Source organism: Chironomus tepperi, unplaced genomic scaffold (genome assembly GCF_022539635.2).
Source record: "Chironomus tepperi strain 1889 unplaced genomic scaffold, CSIRO-AGI_Ctep_v1 contig_217, whole genome shotgun sequence".
Lineage (NCBI taxonomy): Eukaryota > Metazoa > Arthropoda > Insecta > Diptera > Chironomidae > Chironomus > Chironomus tepperi.
Genome location: NW_027226339.1, coordinates 2167223 through 2187147, shown reverse-complemented (window position 1 = coordinate 2187147; position 19925 = coordinate 2167223). Strand labels below are relative to the sequence as shown.

General features: G+C 32.4%; 1 protein-coding gene across 1 annotated transcript; it reads left to right on the top strand.

The window, feature by feature from the left end:
- Positions 1-18233: 18233 nt before the first annotated feature.
- On the top strand, positions 18234-19848 carry LOC139090256 (beta-1,3-galactosyltransferase brn-like). Its single transcript, XM_070640002.1, has 3 exons — positions 18234-18949; positions 19388-19541; positions 19613-19848. The coding sequence occupies exons 1-3, from the start codon at positions 18292-18294 to the stop codon at positions 19704-19706; spliced, it is 906 nt and encodes a 301-aa protein (XP_070496103.1). The 5' UTR covers positions 18234-18291; the 3' UTR covers positions 19707-19848.
- The last annotated feature ends 77 nt before the right edge of the window (positions 19849-19925 follow it).

The following is a 19925-nucleotide window of genomic DNA, read 5'->3' as shown; positions in this document are numbered from 1 at the left end:
ACATCTGTACAGCTCACAAAACTGTTGGAACATGTTTTGATAAATTCTTTCCTGCATGCGTTCATTCATATATTCACTGACTGTATTTTTTTGCGCCTTTCCGAATGCTGCCTCTATCTGCTCATTCAAACATAAAAAGTTTCTACGTGCCACGAATATTTTTTTTTTTTTCGGTACTGTATTGGCTATAACTAAGGCACAAGAGTTTATTAAAAAGTTGGATGAAAAAAAAAATTGAAAAATTTGGCACTTTGTTAATGTATGATTTAATGTAGAGATTTATGGCAATCTTAGTCCCCTCTAACACTTCGTCTTTTTTATTTTATCCGTATGGAATCGTAAATCATTTCCTTCTCCTTAAACTGTCATAAATCTCCGCCGTTTCTAAGCTTTTATGTCCATTTAAGTTAGTCGGTATGAAGGAGAAACTTTCTCGTTCACAGTGTGACTCACTAAAACCACAGTCGATTAACCGAGACATACATTCATGAATGGAAGGGAATGTGGGGATGTCTAGGGGTGGAAGAGTTTATAAAATCGATAATTGATCGATTTATTTTGTGGCTGATATTTTGTTTTAGAGGAATTTTGTTGGATGTTTTGTTTAAAGAACTAGCATGGAGTTGCATGCATGTTGGACTCTATGTGAGTTTGTTAACAAAATTGTAAAAATCATCTAAATTTGTTTTATTTTGAAAATAGTCTGTTATTTCTGGCATTTTTGTAGACATTCTTGCATGAGTGCATGGGTTGGAAAAGTATAGCATTTAGAACATTTTCCCCGGGGCGCTAAGCCCTACTTCAAGTGGCATCACTAAACACTCCAGTTCCTTACTTAGTTGGACATACAGATCAGTTCTGATAAATGACGTTTTTTATGGGTTTTTTTTACAACTTTGCACAGTTGCATGAATGACCCAAGGTATATCAATGCAATAGACCTAGTACTAAAAATAGCGAAAAAGCTCCTAAATCCGTCTAAACTTTCCCTGAAATCGATCCCAGATCGTTACAGTGCTAGGCCGACATTCTAACTACTGCGCAACTGCTGCTTTTTCGCTGCCTAACTAATGGGTAGAAGCTCTACTAAATAAGGTCTTTAAATCAGACTTTGTGGATGGTAAGAGAGCTCGTGGTAGACCGAAGAACTCCTGGAAGGAAGCTGTCGATAGAGACAGCATTGCATTTGGTACAGGCAATTGGCAGGTGATAAAACCAGTTGTTGGCGACATCTGAGGGATGCCATGGATCACAGTTGATCAGTTGGAACAGTCGAGGAACATTGTCATGGTCATAAAATTGAGAATGCTCAATCATATGGATAGAATGGCTGAATCATTTATGTAGCTGAAGAACGTTCATTTAGGTGAGTATGATCATTGTTTGTTGGGTCTTTAGTTATCTCCTTGATTGATGCCGAAATTCTTGTTAGCTTCGTTATAAGTGTCCATCTCTGGATTAAAACGTAAATTTAGTATCGAGAAAGTTGTCATCGCTTGACAAAAGTCCCATTTTATTCAATCTGCACGATAATAAAGAGAATAGTTTTATGTTTTAAAACTTTTCACTCTTTATTTTTCGGAAAAATTGTAATAAGCAGTATTATGAGATGAAAAGTTTTTCTTTTAACAACATTTTTCTGGTTTTGTTTCAGGATTTTTCATCGCTTAAAAGAAGGAAAAGATTTTTTTTTATAGCCACAACGATTCCATTCACATTTGTGCTTATAATAAAATCATTATATGATTATCATAATAAAAAGAAGAATAAGTGAGATTTTTGAGGATGTGAAAATGTGAAGGAAAAAAAGGCAGTATAATCATCATGAAAATTCTAAACAGGTGGCTGTGAAAAATTCTCAATTCATAACATTTCCGATGAAAAGGTACAAGAATACCAAATAATAATAAAAAGAAGATGTTGGGGATGAAATGTTAAAAAGCAATCCTTTTTTCTTGTTTCGACAAGCCGCACGCATTTTTCATGCAACCTTAAGAATTTAAAGGAAACGGATTCAATCTATATAGACGGTGTATGAGAGAAAATAGAGCAGAGAAAGTGGATACAGATCTGTAGTTTTAATAATGGTTTATTTTTGTTAATTCAAGTTCCAATTCTAAATAGAGTCTTGATTCTAAGATTTATGTACAATCATTCATATAAACAGCACAAGGTTTTTGCGTTAAATTAACCATAAGAAGCGATGCTATCTTGTGACATCTTGATGGCTGATTGGTGGGTTCAGGTTCCTGGTCGAAAAGGGGCATCAATGCTAAAATGGAATTCTTCAAAGTCTTGATCTTGACAAATCTGGAGAACCTTTACCCAAACAGCACAAATTGATTAATCGATCCGAAATCCGGCACCAACTGACTTTATTCTGACATGGCGTCAGATTTAACTACATTCAGGACTAAACCTTGCAAGTGATGAGACCGCTTTTAGGTATTGTAGTGGTATTTATACACCATAAAAGCATGCTCTCTACCTTTTATGGTAAGTCAGAGTCTTGGGTTGGATTTTGACCGTTTAACCGAGTTGTGTCATTGGGATTACTAGATACATCACTGCCTTTAATATACTTAATGATTAATAATCTCTTCACAACTTAAATAATCTCAAAAAATTCAACAAATTCCTCTAAATATCTTCAAATCAGTCTATGGCCACGAATCCCTTTAAAACTTCTCACACATCCCAAAAATACATCCCTTCCCTGAAGCGCATCATAAAAAAAAATATCCAAAAATATACCTGATGAAAATTTAGATACGGTTATGTGTTTTTAAAAAGGTATCGCAGAAATAATGTGAAAACGATCTTAACTAGAATTTTCCATTTCCGTAAATCTCATAACGATTATGCTACATCATTACTTTTCATCACTATTGTTTTAACATCCACCTTTTTTCACGTCTTAATATGGTGTGGATTATTAAAGATGAAAATTTTCATTGTAAATTGAAAATTGCCGTGAAAAATTGATGTACGCAAGTGGCTAGCTATATGGGCATTAACAACTCCATTATTTAGCTATTAATAAACCATTCATTATTTCGATGCGTGTGTTGAAAGCGCAATAATAATAAAAATAATAACAATAAATTTATGTTCGCTTATGTTTGATGGACCGTGTCATGACATGAAAGGAAAAATAAAGGAGAACAGCAACAGCAAAAAACAATTTTTGTTGGAAAATTGATGAGTTTTCTGTGAGAGGCCATGTCGTAAACCACATCATAATAATTTTATTTCTATTGCCCCCTTTTTTAGCAAATTTTTAGGGATGTTTTGGTTGGAAAGCTTGATTAGCATTTGTTTGTCGGAAGGTCTTTTGGCAAGTCTAGTCTTATCAAATAATAAACTTTAGTTGTTTAAAACCTTAACATCCATATCTGCGCATTATATGCGAAACAAAGCTAATGATGGTTTAAAGAGTTCTCAAGACCCTCATTTCAAACATAGAACAACAGTTTATAGTTTGATACGAATCAACCCGTTGTTGACATTGCTGCCTGTGGCCACACTGCAAGTCTGTGAGTCGCGTTTCAAGTACATATGATTCGAAAAAGGATAAGTGTTAAATTTTTCATGTCGAAAATTTTGAATTTTTTTTTGTCCACATAGAGATTTTGACAGTAAAATTTGGCTTAATACAAGCAGTTATAGTCATTAAAATGATTTTAAACAGTTCTAAGAAAGTGAGCAAAGCTATTGACATCAAACTTTCTTGACAAATATGCAAAACTAACTCAAAATTGCTTCATGATTGTTTGTACACAAAACTGAGAAAAAAAACTCTCAAGTCGATGACTAATCTTAGTCTTAAGAAGTGATTAGTTAGAGCTTTGGACTCATAAAGGATAAGGTTCGATTCTTGAAGGTTCATTCTGACCCACAATTTTAAATTAATTGAATAAAATTACAACTTTCATCAATAATTCGCTTAATATGTCCAACAACCCAAAAACTTGTTCCGACCACTTTAATTTATTTCCATTCGAATCATAAATGGATGCCGAAAAAAGAAAAGAAAAAATTTTCTCTCATAAATAAATAATTCGTAATAAATTGAAAAAAAAAATTCGAAATCATCAACAGAGGATGTAAATGGAGGGAAAACAATAGAAGTAATGGGCAGAGAAAAATTATTATGTATTTAATTCAAAGATTGAATAATGAAAAATTGATGGTAAAAATACCAAGAATATCATTGATGCGCTTTTTTATTTCAATCGTCAAAATGACAATGGGGATGTAAGTTTGATGATAAATGACATAAAATTAGTCATGATGTAAGAGATGGAATGAAGGAAAATCAATTTATTTCGGAGCATTTCAGGAGCATTTTAAGCATTTCCCTTTAATTTGAACAGTTTTTGTAGAGTTCGGGAAGAACTGGATGTTTGTATTTTTTGCATTTTAGATGATAAGGCCTGCATTTTTTGACTGTATTTTACAGCTCGTCCAAGGCTACAGGATGGCAAAGGCACTTGCCTTTGAATTCAAAGATATCAACACTGGATCGGAATGGGAACTCTTTTCTCCTGTATCTTGGATCTTATATCGTGAAATTTCTCAGCAAATGTCCATGAAAGGCAAGTGGAAGGTAATTTGGTGACGAGAAACCAAAAACGGAACAATGCGACGAATTTCATCTTCATCAAGTTTAGCCATTATATTGGTATCAGAGCAACTTCACTTCTTATTGTTAATATGGTTACGAAACGGTCTTCTAGCAACATATTGTGCTGCTCACGGAAATAGGCCATGATAGGCCTTGATAATTTGTCCAAGCTTTGTAGCAACCTAGGCTCTAAATCGGAGCATGGTTTCAGTAAGGAAGGAAGTAAGACCTTGATAAGGCCATATTTAAAAAAGTATGCAATTCTTAACTAAGGTTTTAGTCTTGTAAGAATAGGAAAAAATCAGAATTTTGGATATATTAAAATTTATCCCACAGATTAGAATACAATTCTGTACTCAGGCTTGGATCAGAAATTGGATAGATTATCATCAAATTCGTCAAATATGCAATTATAACTCATAGCAACAACAAAACCACAGCAGAACTTAAATCTAAATTCAAACTTCAATTTTAAAATTTTCTCAAACTTTATTGACTTTTCTAATCCACAAATATCATCAGATTTTCTATTCAAAAATATTACTTCCGATGAAAAATGGCAAAAAATCTTATTCAATTCATAAAATAATTTATGTACGTGCAATTCTATTGTTAGAAAATTTATATGCACAAATAAACCATAAATTTTTCTATCCTTGCATATTTCGGAAGCTTACTTCAACTATAGTAATAATAAAGTTTCGTCCATTATGATATTTTTCCTATATATTAATCCATATTTATGTAATTTTTCTTCTGCCTTTATTCCTATTCTACCAACATTCTCATTTAAAATTGATATACACCATAAAGTTTCTGATTTACAGCACAAATAGCATTAATTAGACACGGTCAAGTTTAACAGAGCATATCCAGTATGGGAAGCAAGAGCAACAACGGATGACGAGTAGGACGATGATGATGATAATAATGGAAGTAAAAAGAAAAGAGGACGAAAAAAAAAAGAAGTGCTTTTAACCATAAAATGAAAGCACATGTACATCCATTTATAAATAATATGTGAGACACATAAATCTAGCTTATGAAAAATAATTTCTTAAATCCTTTTTTTTTCAGTGCAGTTGAAAAAAAAGCTGTAAAATGAAATTGCAGTAGTGAAAAAAAATAGCTGCAGAGCATGAAATGAAACATTCTATCTTCCTTTCTCATTTTCTATGTTGGCCCTATGTGCTACCATCTCAAAAACAAAAAAAAAGAAAAACAGCGTGTATTTATGGCTTATTCATTCACATACACATGTTGCACTGAAAATTACCAACCAGCACCGAAAAATTAACGAAAAATTGTGAACAACTCAATTGTGAGTAATAAGTTGAGTATGTAGAATGGGAGTTAAAGATTCTTGTTCCATACATTAATAAATTTATGTATAAATTTCTTTGTATGGAAATGTGTTATTATGTCTATGATGATAGGGGTGTCCAACTGTGGTTTTTGGATCGACATTTGGGAAAGAAATTTTCATGTTTAAAGCTGATTAAGGCTGGTGAGAGCTTTGTTTGCTTAATGTTAAAACATTTAAATCTATGCGAAAGTACTTTAATTATGCTTAAATATTCGAAGCGGTGAAATGGTATCAGTGGACTAAATAGTACAGCATTGGCCTTACACACCAAAGATCCTGGGTTCAATTCCAAGTCATGTTTAATTTTTGCAGCTCTTTTTCATTTTTACTGATCCTCAACTTTTGTGTTGGGTTCACTTTTGAGGTCTTTGACACATACTGTGTCTCCACTTCTTGGTACAGAAGAATTTACTAGCATCTGGATGACTTTCTTTACGAAATTTTGCGCACACGAATTGTAACTGGTTAAATTAGAGGACACATCAGGACTTAATTTGTACAAACTTTGCGATAAGGCCAGCAACAGAGTCAGATGGAAGGTCTTTTGTAGAAATCTAGGCTCCACATTGAAGCATGGTTCCAGTAAGTAAGTAGTCAGGAATTACATGTAGAATATGCATGTCCTTGCGAAGTGCATAGGATGCAGGAGTTCAGATCCTATTATAAATTATAGATCTTAAGAATTTGGAACAATATATTATTGATCTCAGTGTTTTCAGCATAAAAGACTGGCCAAGACTGGCTACTTCAAAGTTTGGTTTCTGGACGAGATAAAGAATAAAACATCGTCACAAAAATTCTCATTTCCGATCAAAAGAAACCAGGAAAGAATCCAGAATGAGGGGTGGCAAATGCAAAAAAGGAGGAGAGATTTGGCCTCAAAATACCTTTGAGGTTTTGACAACAAATCTTTTCTTCCCTCCTCCCTTTGAATACGTCTCTGAAGATCACACTTATGAATCTGCTTATAACTCATGATAAGCACCAAATTTTCTTTTAAATTCCTTTATTCCCAAACTAATTTTCACAAATTTTCCCAATTTTTTTTCACCTCGTTTAAATAAAATCCCTATTGTAAACATGCACATACAGCCTGTACATCCATACACATTCATGTTGTTGTTTAATTTATTTTATATCATAAATATTCACATACACATAATCATTTAATTTAAATCCCTCACACGTTTTCAGCTGGTTGCAATTTAATGTTAATGTTGTTTAATATTTTAGCAGCTTTTAGTGCATTTTAAAAGGAAAAGATGGAATGAATTTTTTTTATGAATTTTTTATGCTGCTGAATTTTTTTGCAACAAAATAAAAGAATTTCCTTCAACTCATTTTAATGATTTCTATTTTTATGTTAAATAATTTTGGAAAATCTAGCGAAAAAAAAATTTTGCGGAAATGAAAACGTTTTGATGAAAATTGAAAATGCTTTGCGGTTTCAGTGAGAATGTGTATGTGGTGTAGATATTTTCATAATTTTCTATAGTCTGAATAATTTTCTGTGAAAAATTCTCTAATTTTAATTGCAAAATGTATATCATTTTGGAAGCAAGTGCAGTTTTGAACTGTAAAGGATATGCTCAGGAATGGAATAAATTTAAATTTTTTTCTTCTCTTGACTGGAAAATGAATGAAATTTAATGATATAGAGTAAGAGTTTGATGGAAGGTGTCTAAGAGTATATTGATTGTCTTGAATTTAGATGATGAACTAGAATTGGAAATTCTGATTCTATAACAGTGATGGGCAAACCTATATCTTTCGCAGTGCACCTTGATGCTAAGCCTCGAAAGAACCGCACACAGCATATGATTCAAGACATTTCCAAACATTTTTGGCGAGACACTAGTGTGCCGCGGCACACAGATTGTTCACCACTGTTCTTAGGGACACATACATATATTTTATAAATTACAGAATTGAAAATTGACTAAGATTAAGTCCATTAGACTGCCAAAAATAGTCGGCATTCATTTAGTGTTAATAAAAGAGATTTGGTGGAGCATGGTGAAATTGCATCCGTGCATTAAATGGTTGAGCATTACGAATCAAAGGTCCTATGCTCGATTTCGGGCCACATCTGATGTTCATAGCTCCTTTTTCATTTCACCGTTCTAGCTACAAAGCACGATGTGTATCAAATGAACATTTTGGCACATAATGTGTATCCATTACTGGTTTCGTTTATAAGGATATGTATATTGGTACAGAATTTTGCACAAGTAATATAATTAGATACATTACAGGTGCAATCAGGTCTTCTGACAAAGTCGAATCTTTGTAATACATAGAACTTGCCAGTGAATACAATCCCACTCTGAACTGTAGGTTTAAAGGATGTGATACAATATATTCTTTAATAGTAGTGTTTCTTGCTGTGCCCTCCATAAGGCTAGTTCCTGGACGCAATATATATTATAAATATCTATGTACCTAAACATTCCAAAATAAAGAAAGAAAGAAAGAAGAAATCATTCCTGATAAGTTTTAACAACTACATTCATCAATAAATGGTATCTATTAACCCTTAATCCTCTCCAACCCTCCGTCTTCTGCTCCTCCTCTAATTATTAAAGGTCCAAAAATCTCAATAATATCCCCAAAAAAATGACAAAATGTCTGAATGAAGATATAAAATACAAAAGTAATTGTGTGAAAATTCGATTAAAACTCATCGCATTATTGTAGACACGCAAGCATATGTTGTGTGTGGGATTTTTCTGATGATATTTTGAAATAATCATCTATTCAACTCCTTTATAGGAAATTACATTTCTTTTCACGACAATGATTTTCCTTTCAACAACAATTTCTGATGATGATCTTTCATTCAATTCTAAGTATCTCGCTTTGTATTCATTTTTGTGCTTTTCTCCACCTTCACAGCATCCCCAAAAAAGGAATATCTTTCCTTCAATGAATGAATGTTTTATTATAGTAGTTAATTCAATGGCTTAAAAAAGGAGAGAATGAAAAATTATTATGGAAGTGCTTTTGAGTGATGGAATCTTTATGTGATGCTATTCAAAAGAAATTTGAAAAGTTTTTATAGGTTTTATATTCACTAGCCAAATAAACATCAATAAATCATGCAAGACAAACCCCGCAACAAAAAAAAGGCTTGCAAAAGTGAAAGAAAAATAGGAAATAAAAAGTCTTGCAAATAGTCACAAAACAAGTCACGTGCAAAATAATCTGACAAATTTATAAATTATTTCGTATACACTTCTGCCTGACTCTTGCTTAAAGGCAACTGTTGTGCATGAAAAACCACAAATAAATTTTCAGCTATGTAGTTTCACGTCTTTCCGTTTTTTGACATTGAGCAGTATAAGTAGAATCAACATAAGGTGTGAATAATTTTATGCTTTTATGAGAAATTGTACAAGTCAAGAGGCTGTTAATGGAAGGTTTTTTGGAGTTTCCCAACTTGACATGGTATCTTAATAACTCATTACTTATGGGACTATTCCATCATGTGTGTGCATGAAAATTACTATCTGTTGTTTCTTTGCATTCAAATCATTGTAATACATCATGGATGTCATTTAAGGTACTCGAGCGAAGAATGATCGGTTGGCCGAAATAATTGGGAATTACTCCTCTTGCTAGATGTCTTCACTTCTAAGTTCAGATTTGGCTTTGGGATAATACACTGTACTGATAAAATAAAGTGTTCCTGAAGAATCATCTGAGTCAGCAGGTTTTAAGTCCCAATATTCAATTCCGTTGCCAAGACTCCTGGCCCAGGAGTGAGCAATCTCTCCTCTATCTTTCTGGAGACAAGTTGCCTTTTTGTAGGACTCGAACTCATGCTAATCGATTTCCTGTCGCACTCACCTACTACTGACATATGGGGGTTCTTGGACTATATAGCAATATGCCAGAAATGAATTATGGATTTTGTGCAACAGTTTTACAACTCCTTCATTGATAGGCCATTAAAGGAATCCCATTAAAACAATTTTCAACAGTGATGTAACGAATATGTCATTCTTAATATCTTTCCCGAGCGACACAAATAAGTCTCCGCATTGGAGCTTTTAAGGCTTCGCTAATCCTCTTTTATTAGCATCAAATGGAAGCCGCCTTTTTTTAGCAGCCTTATAGAGCTTTCTGATGGAGTCTTGTTCATTTGTGTCGCTCGGGTTCGCCTTTCAAGATCAGATAAGAGGGGGGTTCGAACCCCATAATTTTTCAAAAATCACTACCATTTGATCTCCAAGAATTGGTCATGGTTCTCTGTAAATCATCCCCTGTATAATCTCTGTAAAATAAATATGGACAACTTCCCTGATCAAGTCTAATATTCTAGTAAATCAAAAGTGAATAATACCTAACAGTATTCAAGAATTACACCCTACTTTGAAGTCCATTCAAATTCCTTTATAACCGACTAACAACTTCATCGAAACTCCCCTTAAACAGCATCATCACATGCATATTTAATAGTTTAATAATCTACATCATTACATTCTAATGACAACTTTTTCTTTGATGTATCATGCCCTGCCCCAACTATTACATCCATCTATTTACCCCTCAACACTTAATAACATGTTCGTGGCTGTAAATTTCCATAACAAAGCAATTTTCTTCATCCAGTTTTCACCTCGAAAATTTTAAAGTGCAAGTGGATTAAAGTTTCATGTCTACAAATTGCAAATACGCTACGCTTCAAAGCCATAAAACTGAATAATTATCGAATCGTTAATGCTTTGCATAATTGCACAAATTAGAGGTTTTTATGTCTACACCAAGCTAGTATAGTAGTAGCAGATTTTTCCACAGCTTTACCTTGATAATCACTGCATCATGGGAAAATGTATTTAGAATATTCATAGAACATGAAAATTTTTTCGCCTTATTTCTTGCTTTGTTCTACATCCATAAAGCTATATCTATAGCTTGTAGTGTATTCTATTGAAAATTTTATAAAGTCTGCTAAGTTATATCGTATAAACATGAGTAAAGTATAGGAAAAACTTTTATTCATGATACATATTCACACCGTTATTGGATATGCTGTAGATTTTATTATTATTATAGCACCTGTTTTATGTTAGTGACTGTTAAATGATGTAGGTAGACATGTTTGATTAAAGTTTTATTCATGACAATGATTGTGTTTTATATTAAGCTAAAGGAGCTGCTGCAAATTATCAATTAGGAAGTGCTGTGGATTTTTATTGTAAAAATTTTGTGATTATTTGGATAATTTGTGCTTCTTATTTTATCGTGTTCAGGGGACTTAGAAGTGACTATCGGTAGACTTGTATCTTGCCCAAGTGATAAGCGAACTTTCATTTTTTACAGCACTTCTTGATGGTAAACTTCGATCGAAACCACACACGGCATACGATTCATGACATCTCAAAAAATGTTTGGAGACACATTAGTGTGCCGCGGCACACATGTTGTCCACCACTGATCTAGCGAAAATTCAATTATTTGAATGATAACGTTTGTTCAAGAGAACGAATTTACTTAGATTTTGTATGAAAAACTCGACTTTTGTATGGAGTCGAGTCGACTTCGAGCTGTGGTTTATTCGGACCGCAGAAGGGAGTCAACTACTGTCTTGACGACTAGACCTCTTCCTACTACTGAAAGGTGGCTATTCCATGCAAAATTGAAGTCAACTGCCATTGAACTCTTTTACTTTTGAATCGTTTATTTAGGACATCATTAACATTTACGAATTTTTAAGTTGTCAACCGTTGTGCTGCAAATAAATCAGGTGGGCGACCAAAGAAATAATAAAAGGATGCGGTCAATCGAGATATGAAACTATGTTCAGTGAACTTACCGTTTTCAGTTGACAGACGGTAGTTAGCAATAGAACTACCTTTAGGTGACATTTATGGAAGGTCCAGATCACCACTTATCTGTACAGCTAGCGGTGTAAGCCGTAGCAGGCAAACAACTCGCTTTAAGGTACCGTAGTGGTGTTTCTACACCATGGAAGTATACTCTTAACCTGTTAGGGAAGTAAGTAAGTAAATTGTCATACATCTTACAGTTCCAGTTACAGTTTCTCTATTTAAATTTACAAAATCTATTAAAATCTTGAAAAAATAATTCAAAGTCAATGTTGACAAAAAATGCAAAAATATTTAAAACTTGAAAATTTTTTCATTGACATCCTTCACATAAATTGCCAAAAAAGTAATGACGTCAAGACTCTAAATCTGCATATGATAAAAACAGATATTTTTTTATTAATAATTTATTTATGGATATGAAACGTCATGAAAAATTATGAAAGACAAGTCTCTAAAAAATGTAGTGAGCGAGTGACATGAGTGCCTCAATTTTCACATAAGGCATCCTTCATATTGATTTTTTTTTATTATACATGAATTTTTCATTAAAATATTTTTGCATACATAAAGAAAAATCTCAGAGATTGTAAAAATATTTTGAAGCAGCATCAAAACGCTATTTAGTGATGTCGCAAAAAAGAAGGGAAAGAGAGAGCAGAAATTGTGTCATCATAAGATGCTTCCTCTATTATCGTTCCTTTTCATATATTATTTTTCATTTCACACAGACGGAGATTGTTCCTAAAAAAAGATTCGTTTTTGTTTAGTTTTTGAATGCACAAGGATCTATTGCAATGCAATTGCAGTTGACAGTGCAGCAAGTAGAGTCAGTTTGTCAAATTTCTGAAATTCAATTCAATTTTTTACACGCTTTTATTTGACTTGCTCTGTTACAAATTGAATCTATTTAGTAATTGATTTGGATCAAGTAATAAGTAAATCAAGATGTGAAGTTTAATCCTCTAGATAAGGCCAGCAGATTAACTTTTCAGATCTTGAATATTCGGAGATTCACCAGAAGTCTTTGCGCCAGATTATAGCATAACGAATGGACGCTAGCCGATCCATCGATTAGCAAAATAAAAACAGTCCTTACTTACTTAATTTGATGGTCGCACTTCAACTGTAATCTGCATCATTGCATTCTGTTGCTTTCTTTGTACATGTTATGGATAGTCAATGTTTAATCTATCCCTTTAAATGACTATCCCGGCACTCGGTCACCAGCTTGACATTTGGTCAGCTTCGGAATCAGACTTCAACTTTACCAATTCCTCCTGTGCATATTGCCTTTGTAAGTCGTTTATATCCAATAACTCATGCTGATTTTCGAACCCATAACCACTTAATCAATGTAAAATGATTCCATAACAAGCAAAAAGCAGGCACTCGAAAGCTTACTCATCTTAAATATATATGAACGCTGATGAATTCTGATGAGCGTTTACTATGAACTTTGTTCTGCTTTTGAGAACACGCTCTTTGCCTGTTAAGGATTAAGTCCCCAAGCACGAATCCATTACACTACCGAGCGACTTCGACTCAATTCAATGGAACAATGTGAGAAGTTACTCGCTAGAATCAGAAGTTAGTCAGTTCTTTCACAATATTATCTTGGTAAAATACAGTTTAGGATTTTGAATCCACAGTTCCTAAAATATTAAGAATCATACGTCAATGTCTATTCAACCAACTTCGCTCAAATCATCTCATCCACAATGACTTTCCTACCTCTTTCTTCCTATTATTTTCATAAATTTTATCATCATTCAAACAGAAACGGAGACGAAGGAAGAAAATTTTTCGAGTGACAAGAGGAAAGAGAAGTGAAAATAGAAAATAAGAATGGAATTGTATATGAAATATGATAGACATGAGCAATTTCTCATGAAGATTTTAAATAGATGAGAAAATTAGAGATGAGAATGTGGCATTTCAGGCATAAATGTAGTTCTATACACGTCATTATCATCATCATTGCAAAAACTTTTACGCTACATGATCAATTGCCAATAATTTCTGTGAATGGAAAGTCTCAACAAGAATTGTTCTTGAAAATCTCTTCCATAGTGTGGCCGTCTCAAATTCAATTTTTTCGACATTAGATGATCGAAAAATTCGAACATTTCGAACTCAACTTATTTTGAAATACAAATTTCTGTTACCAAGAAAGATAAAAGTAACGGTCAAAAAAAATTTGAATATTAACGACAAAAAATATTTTTTTGAAAAAAATTAACGGTTATTTTTGAGAAAGTTACACTCTGATCTCTTCCTTCCTTCTTTTTTGGAAGTAAAATTGAAGAACAGAACCGAGAAAATCGATGAGTTAAGCATGAACAAAAGGAATGATATCCACATAAAACAAGCAGGAACATTCTGTGTATTTGATGAAGGAACATTTTGTTAAATTATTCATAAAAAAATGAAATTTTTTTTTGCTCTTCCTCATCCACAATGACCGACCAGCATCAACAGAGCAAATGAGAAAAAAAAGTAAAAAATTTGTTTGCTGTTTGTTATCTGCCCTATCGTTAAAACACTTGCTGTGTTGTACAAAAAAAAAGGAATTGCTTGTGTTAAAAATAATGAATTTGATGTACAAAAATTGTGAGTCTCTATAGGACGATGGCTGTTGAACTTTGGAAATTCTTTTTTTTGTGACTTTTTTTAATAGTGATTTATACTTTGAATTTAGAAGCCCAAGGTGGAAGTAAGGAAGCTTTTATTATTGAATGAATAATATTATGAGTATTACGGAAGTTCATGTGACTTAATGGTGTTGTTGTAAGGTACTTTAAATGTAAGGCATGAAGATTGGAGTTTTGCTTTTGTAGCACAACTTTAATGACTTTTTGTTATGTTTAAACAGCCTTGATTTTGTCACTGATTTTAAGTGTAATTTGGGATTTTAAATATTGTGTTGATGAGCTTTATGGACACTGAGTACAATATTTAGGAACCGAACAGCTTTGAGTGGTTTAGTCTGTTACAAAATCGTAGACCCAGCCCTAACCTCCCTCTTACAATTTACCTTTTAAGTTAGGTGTTAAGTACGAAATGTAGTTTCACAATTTTCCTGAAATTTAACTTGTTCTTCTGTCAACCTTCATGAACTCTCAAACAATCTCTGGTTACAAAACTTTAAAACCCATAAAAATATTAAAAGGACAGCTTAAAAATGTACAAGCACTTCCAGACCCACAATACAAGATCCAGGTGATTTTGAATGAAAAAAAAAAATATTTTCTTTTTACTTTTTTTTGAATTTAACGGGATTCGAACCCAAGAAATTTAAATGAAAAAAAAATGTACTATTTTGTATTCTCAAACGTTCTGAGACTCACCCCACAACCCACCTGGGCGTTCTCCGTTTACAAAATAGTACAAATGTATCCGGCAGAAATTAAATTTAAGTTGCTAATTGCGAAATTTTTTTTTAATTATGTTTTGCTGCGCAATACGCAGTGTAACACAATTTTTCATGAAGGTAGAATTTGTGCAGAATGATTTCATGTTGAATTGTGCATCAAAGAAAAAAAATTTTAATGAAAATTGCTCCGAGAAAACGTGAAAGATGCACAAAAAATGGTGATTTTGTATGAAAAAAAATATTTTCTTTTTACTTTTTTTTGGATTTGACGGGATTCGAACCCAAGAAATTTAAATGAAAAAAAATGTACTATTTTGCAGAGGTATTTTGCGTTAATTTGAAACTTTTAAATACCCAAGTTTCTATTGGCAACCGACCGAACAGACAAAGTGATTTATTAAGCTTTCTTTTTGAAAAAAATTCAAAAAAGTGCTTAAAACCTAGAAATAGCCATGGAAAGCTTTAAATCGTTCGGATTTGTTGCCATAAAACAACAACAAATTCCTTGTCTTGTCAAGATTTTAACAGTTTAATACTTTAGCATACTTTCTCAGCTTTATTTTTATGTTTTCACATTAATTTGTGTTGAAAAGCAATCATTAAAATCCAATTACGAGCATTAGTATGAAAATGAGTCTCATAATTTTGAAACTCAACTCGAAGCAAAAGCAATGAGCCGTAAACGAACGAGATTTATTATATTGAAATTCAGTATCAGTATCAGTTTTTAATTTATTTAATGCAAATAAAGGAATCGTTTGAACTCACTATGATTTTAAAATGAATATTCAGATAGTTTTTCGTGCTGTGCCATTAAAAATTGACGATGTCCTGAAAAAAATTAAAAAATTACTCGTTCCTATCTAGTGATTTCAGCGCATTTTTGCCATATCGATCAGAAATTTATTAATAAATATTATTTGTAACGGTTTTTCAAAATTCAAATTTTTTAGTAAAATTTTTCATTCGCAGCCAACTTCAGGTATGTTTACAAATGAAATTAAAATCACTAATTATAGTATTCAGACATGATTACAAGATTTAGGACTATGTGATGTACCAAAAGCTCAATATTACTGATATAACAGTGTCAGAATTCAATTCAGAATTTTAAAATTCAAACGCATGAAAAGTGTCACTGAATATTTTTGCATCTCATGATATTTTCAACATTCGGAAAAATTAAATTAATATTCATGGGTAAAAAATTAAAATTGAATAAATTTTGCATAAAATTCAATTACTTCCTTCCCTCATGCTGGAACAAAAAAATTTTTTTTTATAAAAATGCATCAGCCAGGTGCAAAAAATTGACAATTGAATTAATATTTTTTTTCCATCCATAACTTTATTTTTTGCACCCGGAAAATTGTTCCTCAATCCTCAAAACTTTTTATTCGACTGACTGACTCTCTTATTCACGTTAAATGTTGTGTTCAATCATCAAACAGTCATTGCCGTTAATGATTCTTCGTAATTTGATCATTAACTGAGAGGATGAATTCCTCTCGTGAGAATTTTCCGGTTCCTCTCAATTTCCCATTCGTGGAAGTTTTCCCTTAAAATATTTTATGATGATAATAAAAAGGAATTTTTCTTGTGCCTTCGTCATCTATCGTAAAGTTCTTCTGAAATTTTCTTCCTTCTTCTCTCATTTTTGTTGGCTGTTTTTAATTGATGAGACTTTTAGGAATTAATTCTTGTTCAGCTTCTATGTGGAAATGGAGACGGAAAATATTCTTTTTGATTGAGTTTTAATATTAATGAGGATGGATTTTTATGATTGAGATTCTTGGTTGACTGAACTGAAATTTTTTTTAAGGATGATAAAGATGTTGTTCATAGAGACGTATATGCAATAGGTATTGATAATTGATAAACTGACACCAGGCCAGAGAGATTCTATAATGATGACATTTTTTGCTGTTGGGGACCATTTTGACATCAAGTAAGTAAACATACAAAACTGACATCTGTTCACACAAAAATAATACCGCGAATAAAATGTTTATTTGTACACCTGTAGTCAGTGTATACGCGTTTTTTTATCAATTAAAAATTTCAAAATAAACAAATGTCTAATCTAATTCATATCATGTCATACACAATTACTAATGTTCAATATAGCAAGTGACACATTTTTCTGAAAATAAACGCTACTAATCTTATCATTTCGATATTTTTATTTATCAGGTTGAGAAGTTATTAGTGAAAAATGTATTCTTTTTTTTTTGTACCTTCCGTCTGAATTCATTTTACCTTTCATCTTAACGGAATAATTTAATTTGAATTTAACGGATATTAGTATTTCAAATTCCAAAACCTTACAATTTCTTGAATTACTTAGTTGCAAACCCTTATTGTCAGAACTTACAATCAATCCTTGATGGACAATGGAAAGACAAACAGTTTAATTAAAAAGGAATAAAACAATCAGATTTGCTACTTGGCGCTAAGTATACGGCCGGTTTGTCTACGTAAAAGCAGCTTTTAATGATGTACCGATCAGACAAGACTCTTTTATAAAGGTACGAGTTAAATAGTTTACATTTACAAAAGTTTTACATTTCATATCCGAGTGATACAAACGAGGAATTCTTCATTCTTATGACTGCCTTCTTCATTTGTTGTTCTGGATGCATATGAACCTATTTAAAGTTAATAAAAATATACTCCAAGAATGTCTGTTCTTGACTCATGAATTCCGTATTCAAATCTAAACTCAACCTCAACCTCTACATACGATGCCTCAAATGATATCAATAAAAATCACTACAAAAATTTAAAAATATTTGCACATCTAAAATAAGTTTACAATCTTTAAAAGAAAGGTAAATAGAAGGCTTATCATCGATCGAATTCAAATATTATGATAACAAACATGAAATGACAAATAAATTCATTTTAGTATAGACTCTGTCAAAAAATTACACTAATAAAACAGTTGTTATCATAACTTCTTATCATGCTTATAAGTGTGTGCATATAAGTTTTATGTCTCATCAATAAATTTAGTTAACGTACTGAATTCGATTATCGTAGGTCGTTTGTAGGAACTGCTGACAGTTTAAAATTTAATTTCATAAGAATCATGAATTATAAGAAATTTGTGTCTGTGCTTGGCTTATGTATCATAATTGCATACATAGCAGCCTCATCAATTGCAGTCGTGGAAGTCATTCAAGATCGATTACAGCATAATCGGAAGTGTTTGAAGGATAATCCAGAAGAATTTGACATAAACGATGTGACTGAATTAATATTTCCAAGATCAACGTATATGCCGCAACGTGACGAAATCGCGTGCTTTGTTATGACTAAAATTGGAAATAAATTTGCAAGGAGTGTCATTAGAAGAACTTGGGGAAAGTCAATAAAGCCTATTTTTATCATGAATCTAACTGATAATAATTTATTAAAACCCGTAAAAGATGAAGCAGTTCTATTCAATGACATGATTGTAGTCAATGGCAGCATTAGCACAGACAATGAACATTTATTTGCCATGAAATACTTTACGGAATATTTCAAGATTTCTGAATATTTCCTTTACGTTCATGACGATGTGTTTATTAACACAAAAAATTTATTCAATTTCCTAAATGATGAAATTCCATCGAATGTTGTTGTTGGGAATTTTGGAAACATTCTTCATCAATCGAAAATTATGGATTGGATGTCAAATATTTGGAATTTTTCATTTAATTCATATATTAGTCGACCGGATTTGAGTGCATTTATAGCTCCAGGTAAGCTATGTATTAATATAGGTCGTGTAATTGTCATCATTTGCCGCTCGGGATATTCTTGGAAGGCTCACGGCATAGAATGTGTAAAAATTCGATGGCTTGGCGTCGGATATGTATTAGCTGTGTTCCTTCCAGGACTATTAACTTTCCTATCGGATGGCATTAATTGACATTAACAAATATTCACGATTGGTACAAATCGGTAAATCGATCGAAAGTCTAGCCCAAGACCGGCGTGACTATGATTTGATCTTGAGAATATGCTAGACTTATTACAGGATTTTGCATCTATAAAACGACATGTGCTATTCTGTCATTTATTCATTCAATTCCGGTATAAACTTCATACCATATACTTTATGCTAATACGACACGCAAAAAGACGTGACTCAAAATCCGCCACTTTAATTCAATAACAAAATTCACAATCATCCACAGGTTCCGTGACAAAAGAAATGTTCAACAAGTTACAGAAAGTTTCTCCAAACAAGAACAATCAATGCACGTTGGATCTTCTTTTAAAAAGAAATTTTTATGCAAGTAAAAAGTTCTTTACTTCCAAAAGTTTCGTATATCATCCGTGTCTAGTGAGGTAAGTAAAATATTTTCATAGTCAAATGCATTATCTGTTATCTGATAGTATATAATCTCTTGGATTTACAGAAATAATGTTCTTGTGAATCGAATATCCCCGAGTGATATGTTGGATCTATGGCACTACACAGCTGCTAATTCAAAAGCCTGTAATATATTTTAAGACTTAAAATCTATCTAGTTTTAAGAGTTGACTGTAAATAATTTGCTATACATGACCAGCTTTTGCGATCTCTTAGATTTTAAGTACATTTTGTTGATTAGCAATAAATTTTAATAAAATTAAGCTTTTTTATGCAATTTAATCTGTTTTAATTCTATTGACTCATGTGTTTTGGAATCCAAAGACCAAGATTGTTGGAATGTGTGTCAACAATGCTTA

Bases quoted from the DNA above. Each gene is read 5' to 3' on its own strand.
- LOC139090256 (XM_070640002.1), top strand. From the start codon at position 18,292: ATGAATTATAAGAAATTTGTGTCTGTGCTTGGCTTATGTATCATAATT. The intron at 18,950-19,387 runs GTAAGCTATGTA...AATCATCCACAG, and splicing joins GAGTGCATTTATAGCTCCAG to GTTCCGTGACAAAAGAAATG. The intron at 19,542-19,612 runs GTAAGTAAAATA...TTGGATTTACAG, and splicing joins TATCATCCGTGTCTAGTGAG to AAATAATGTTCTTGTGAATC.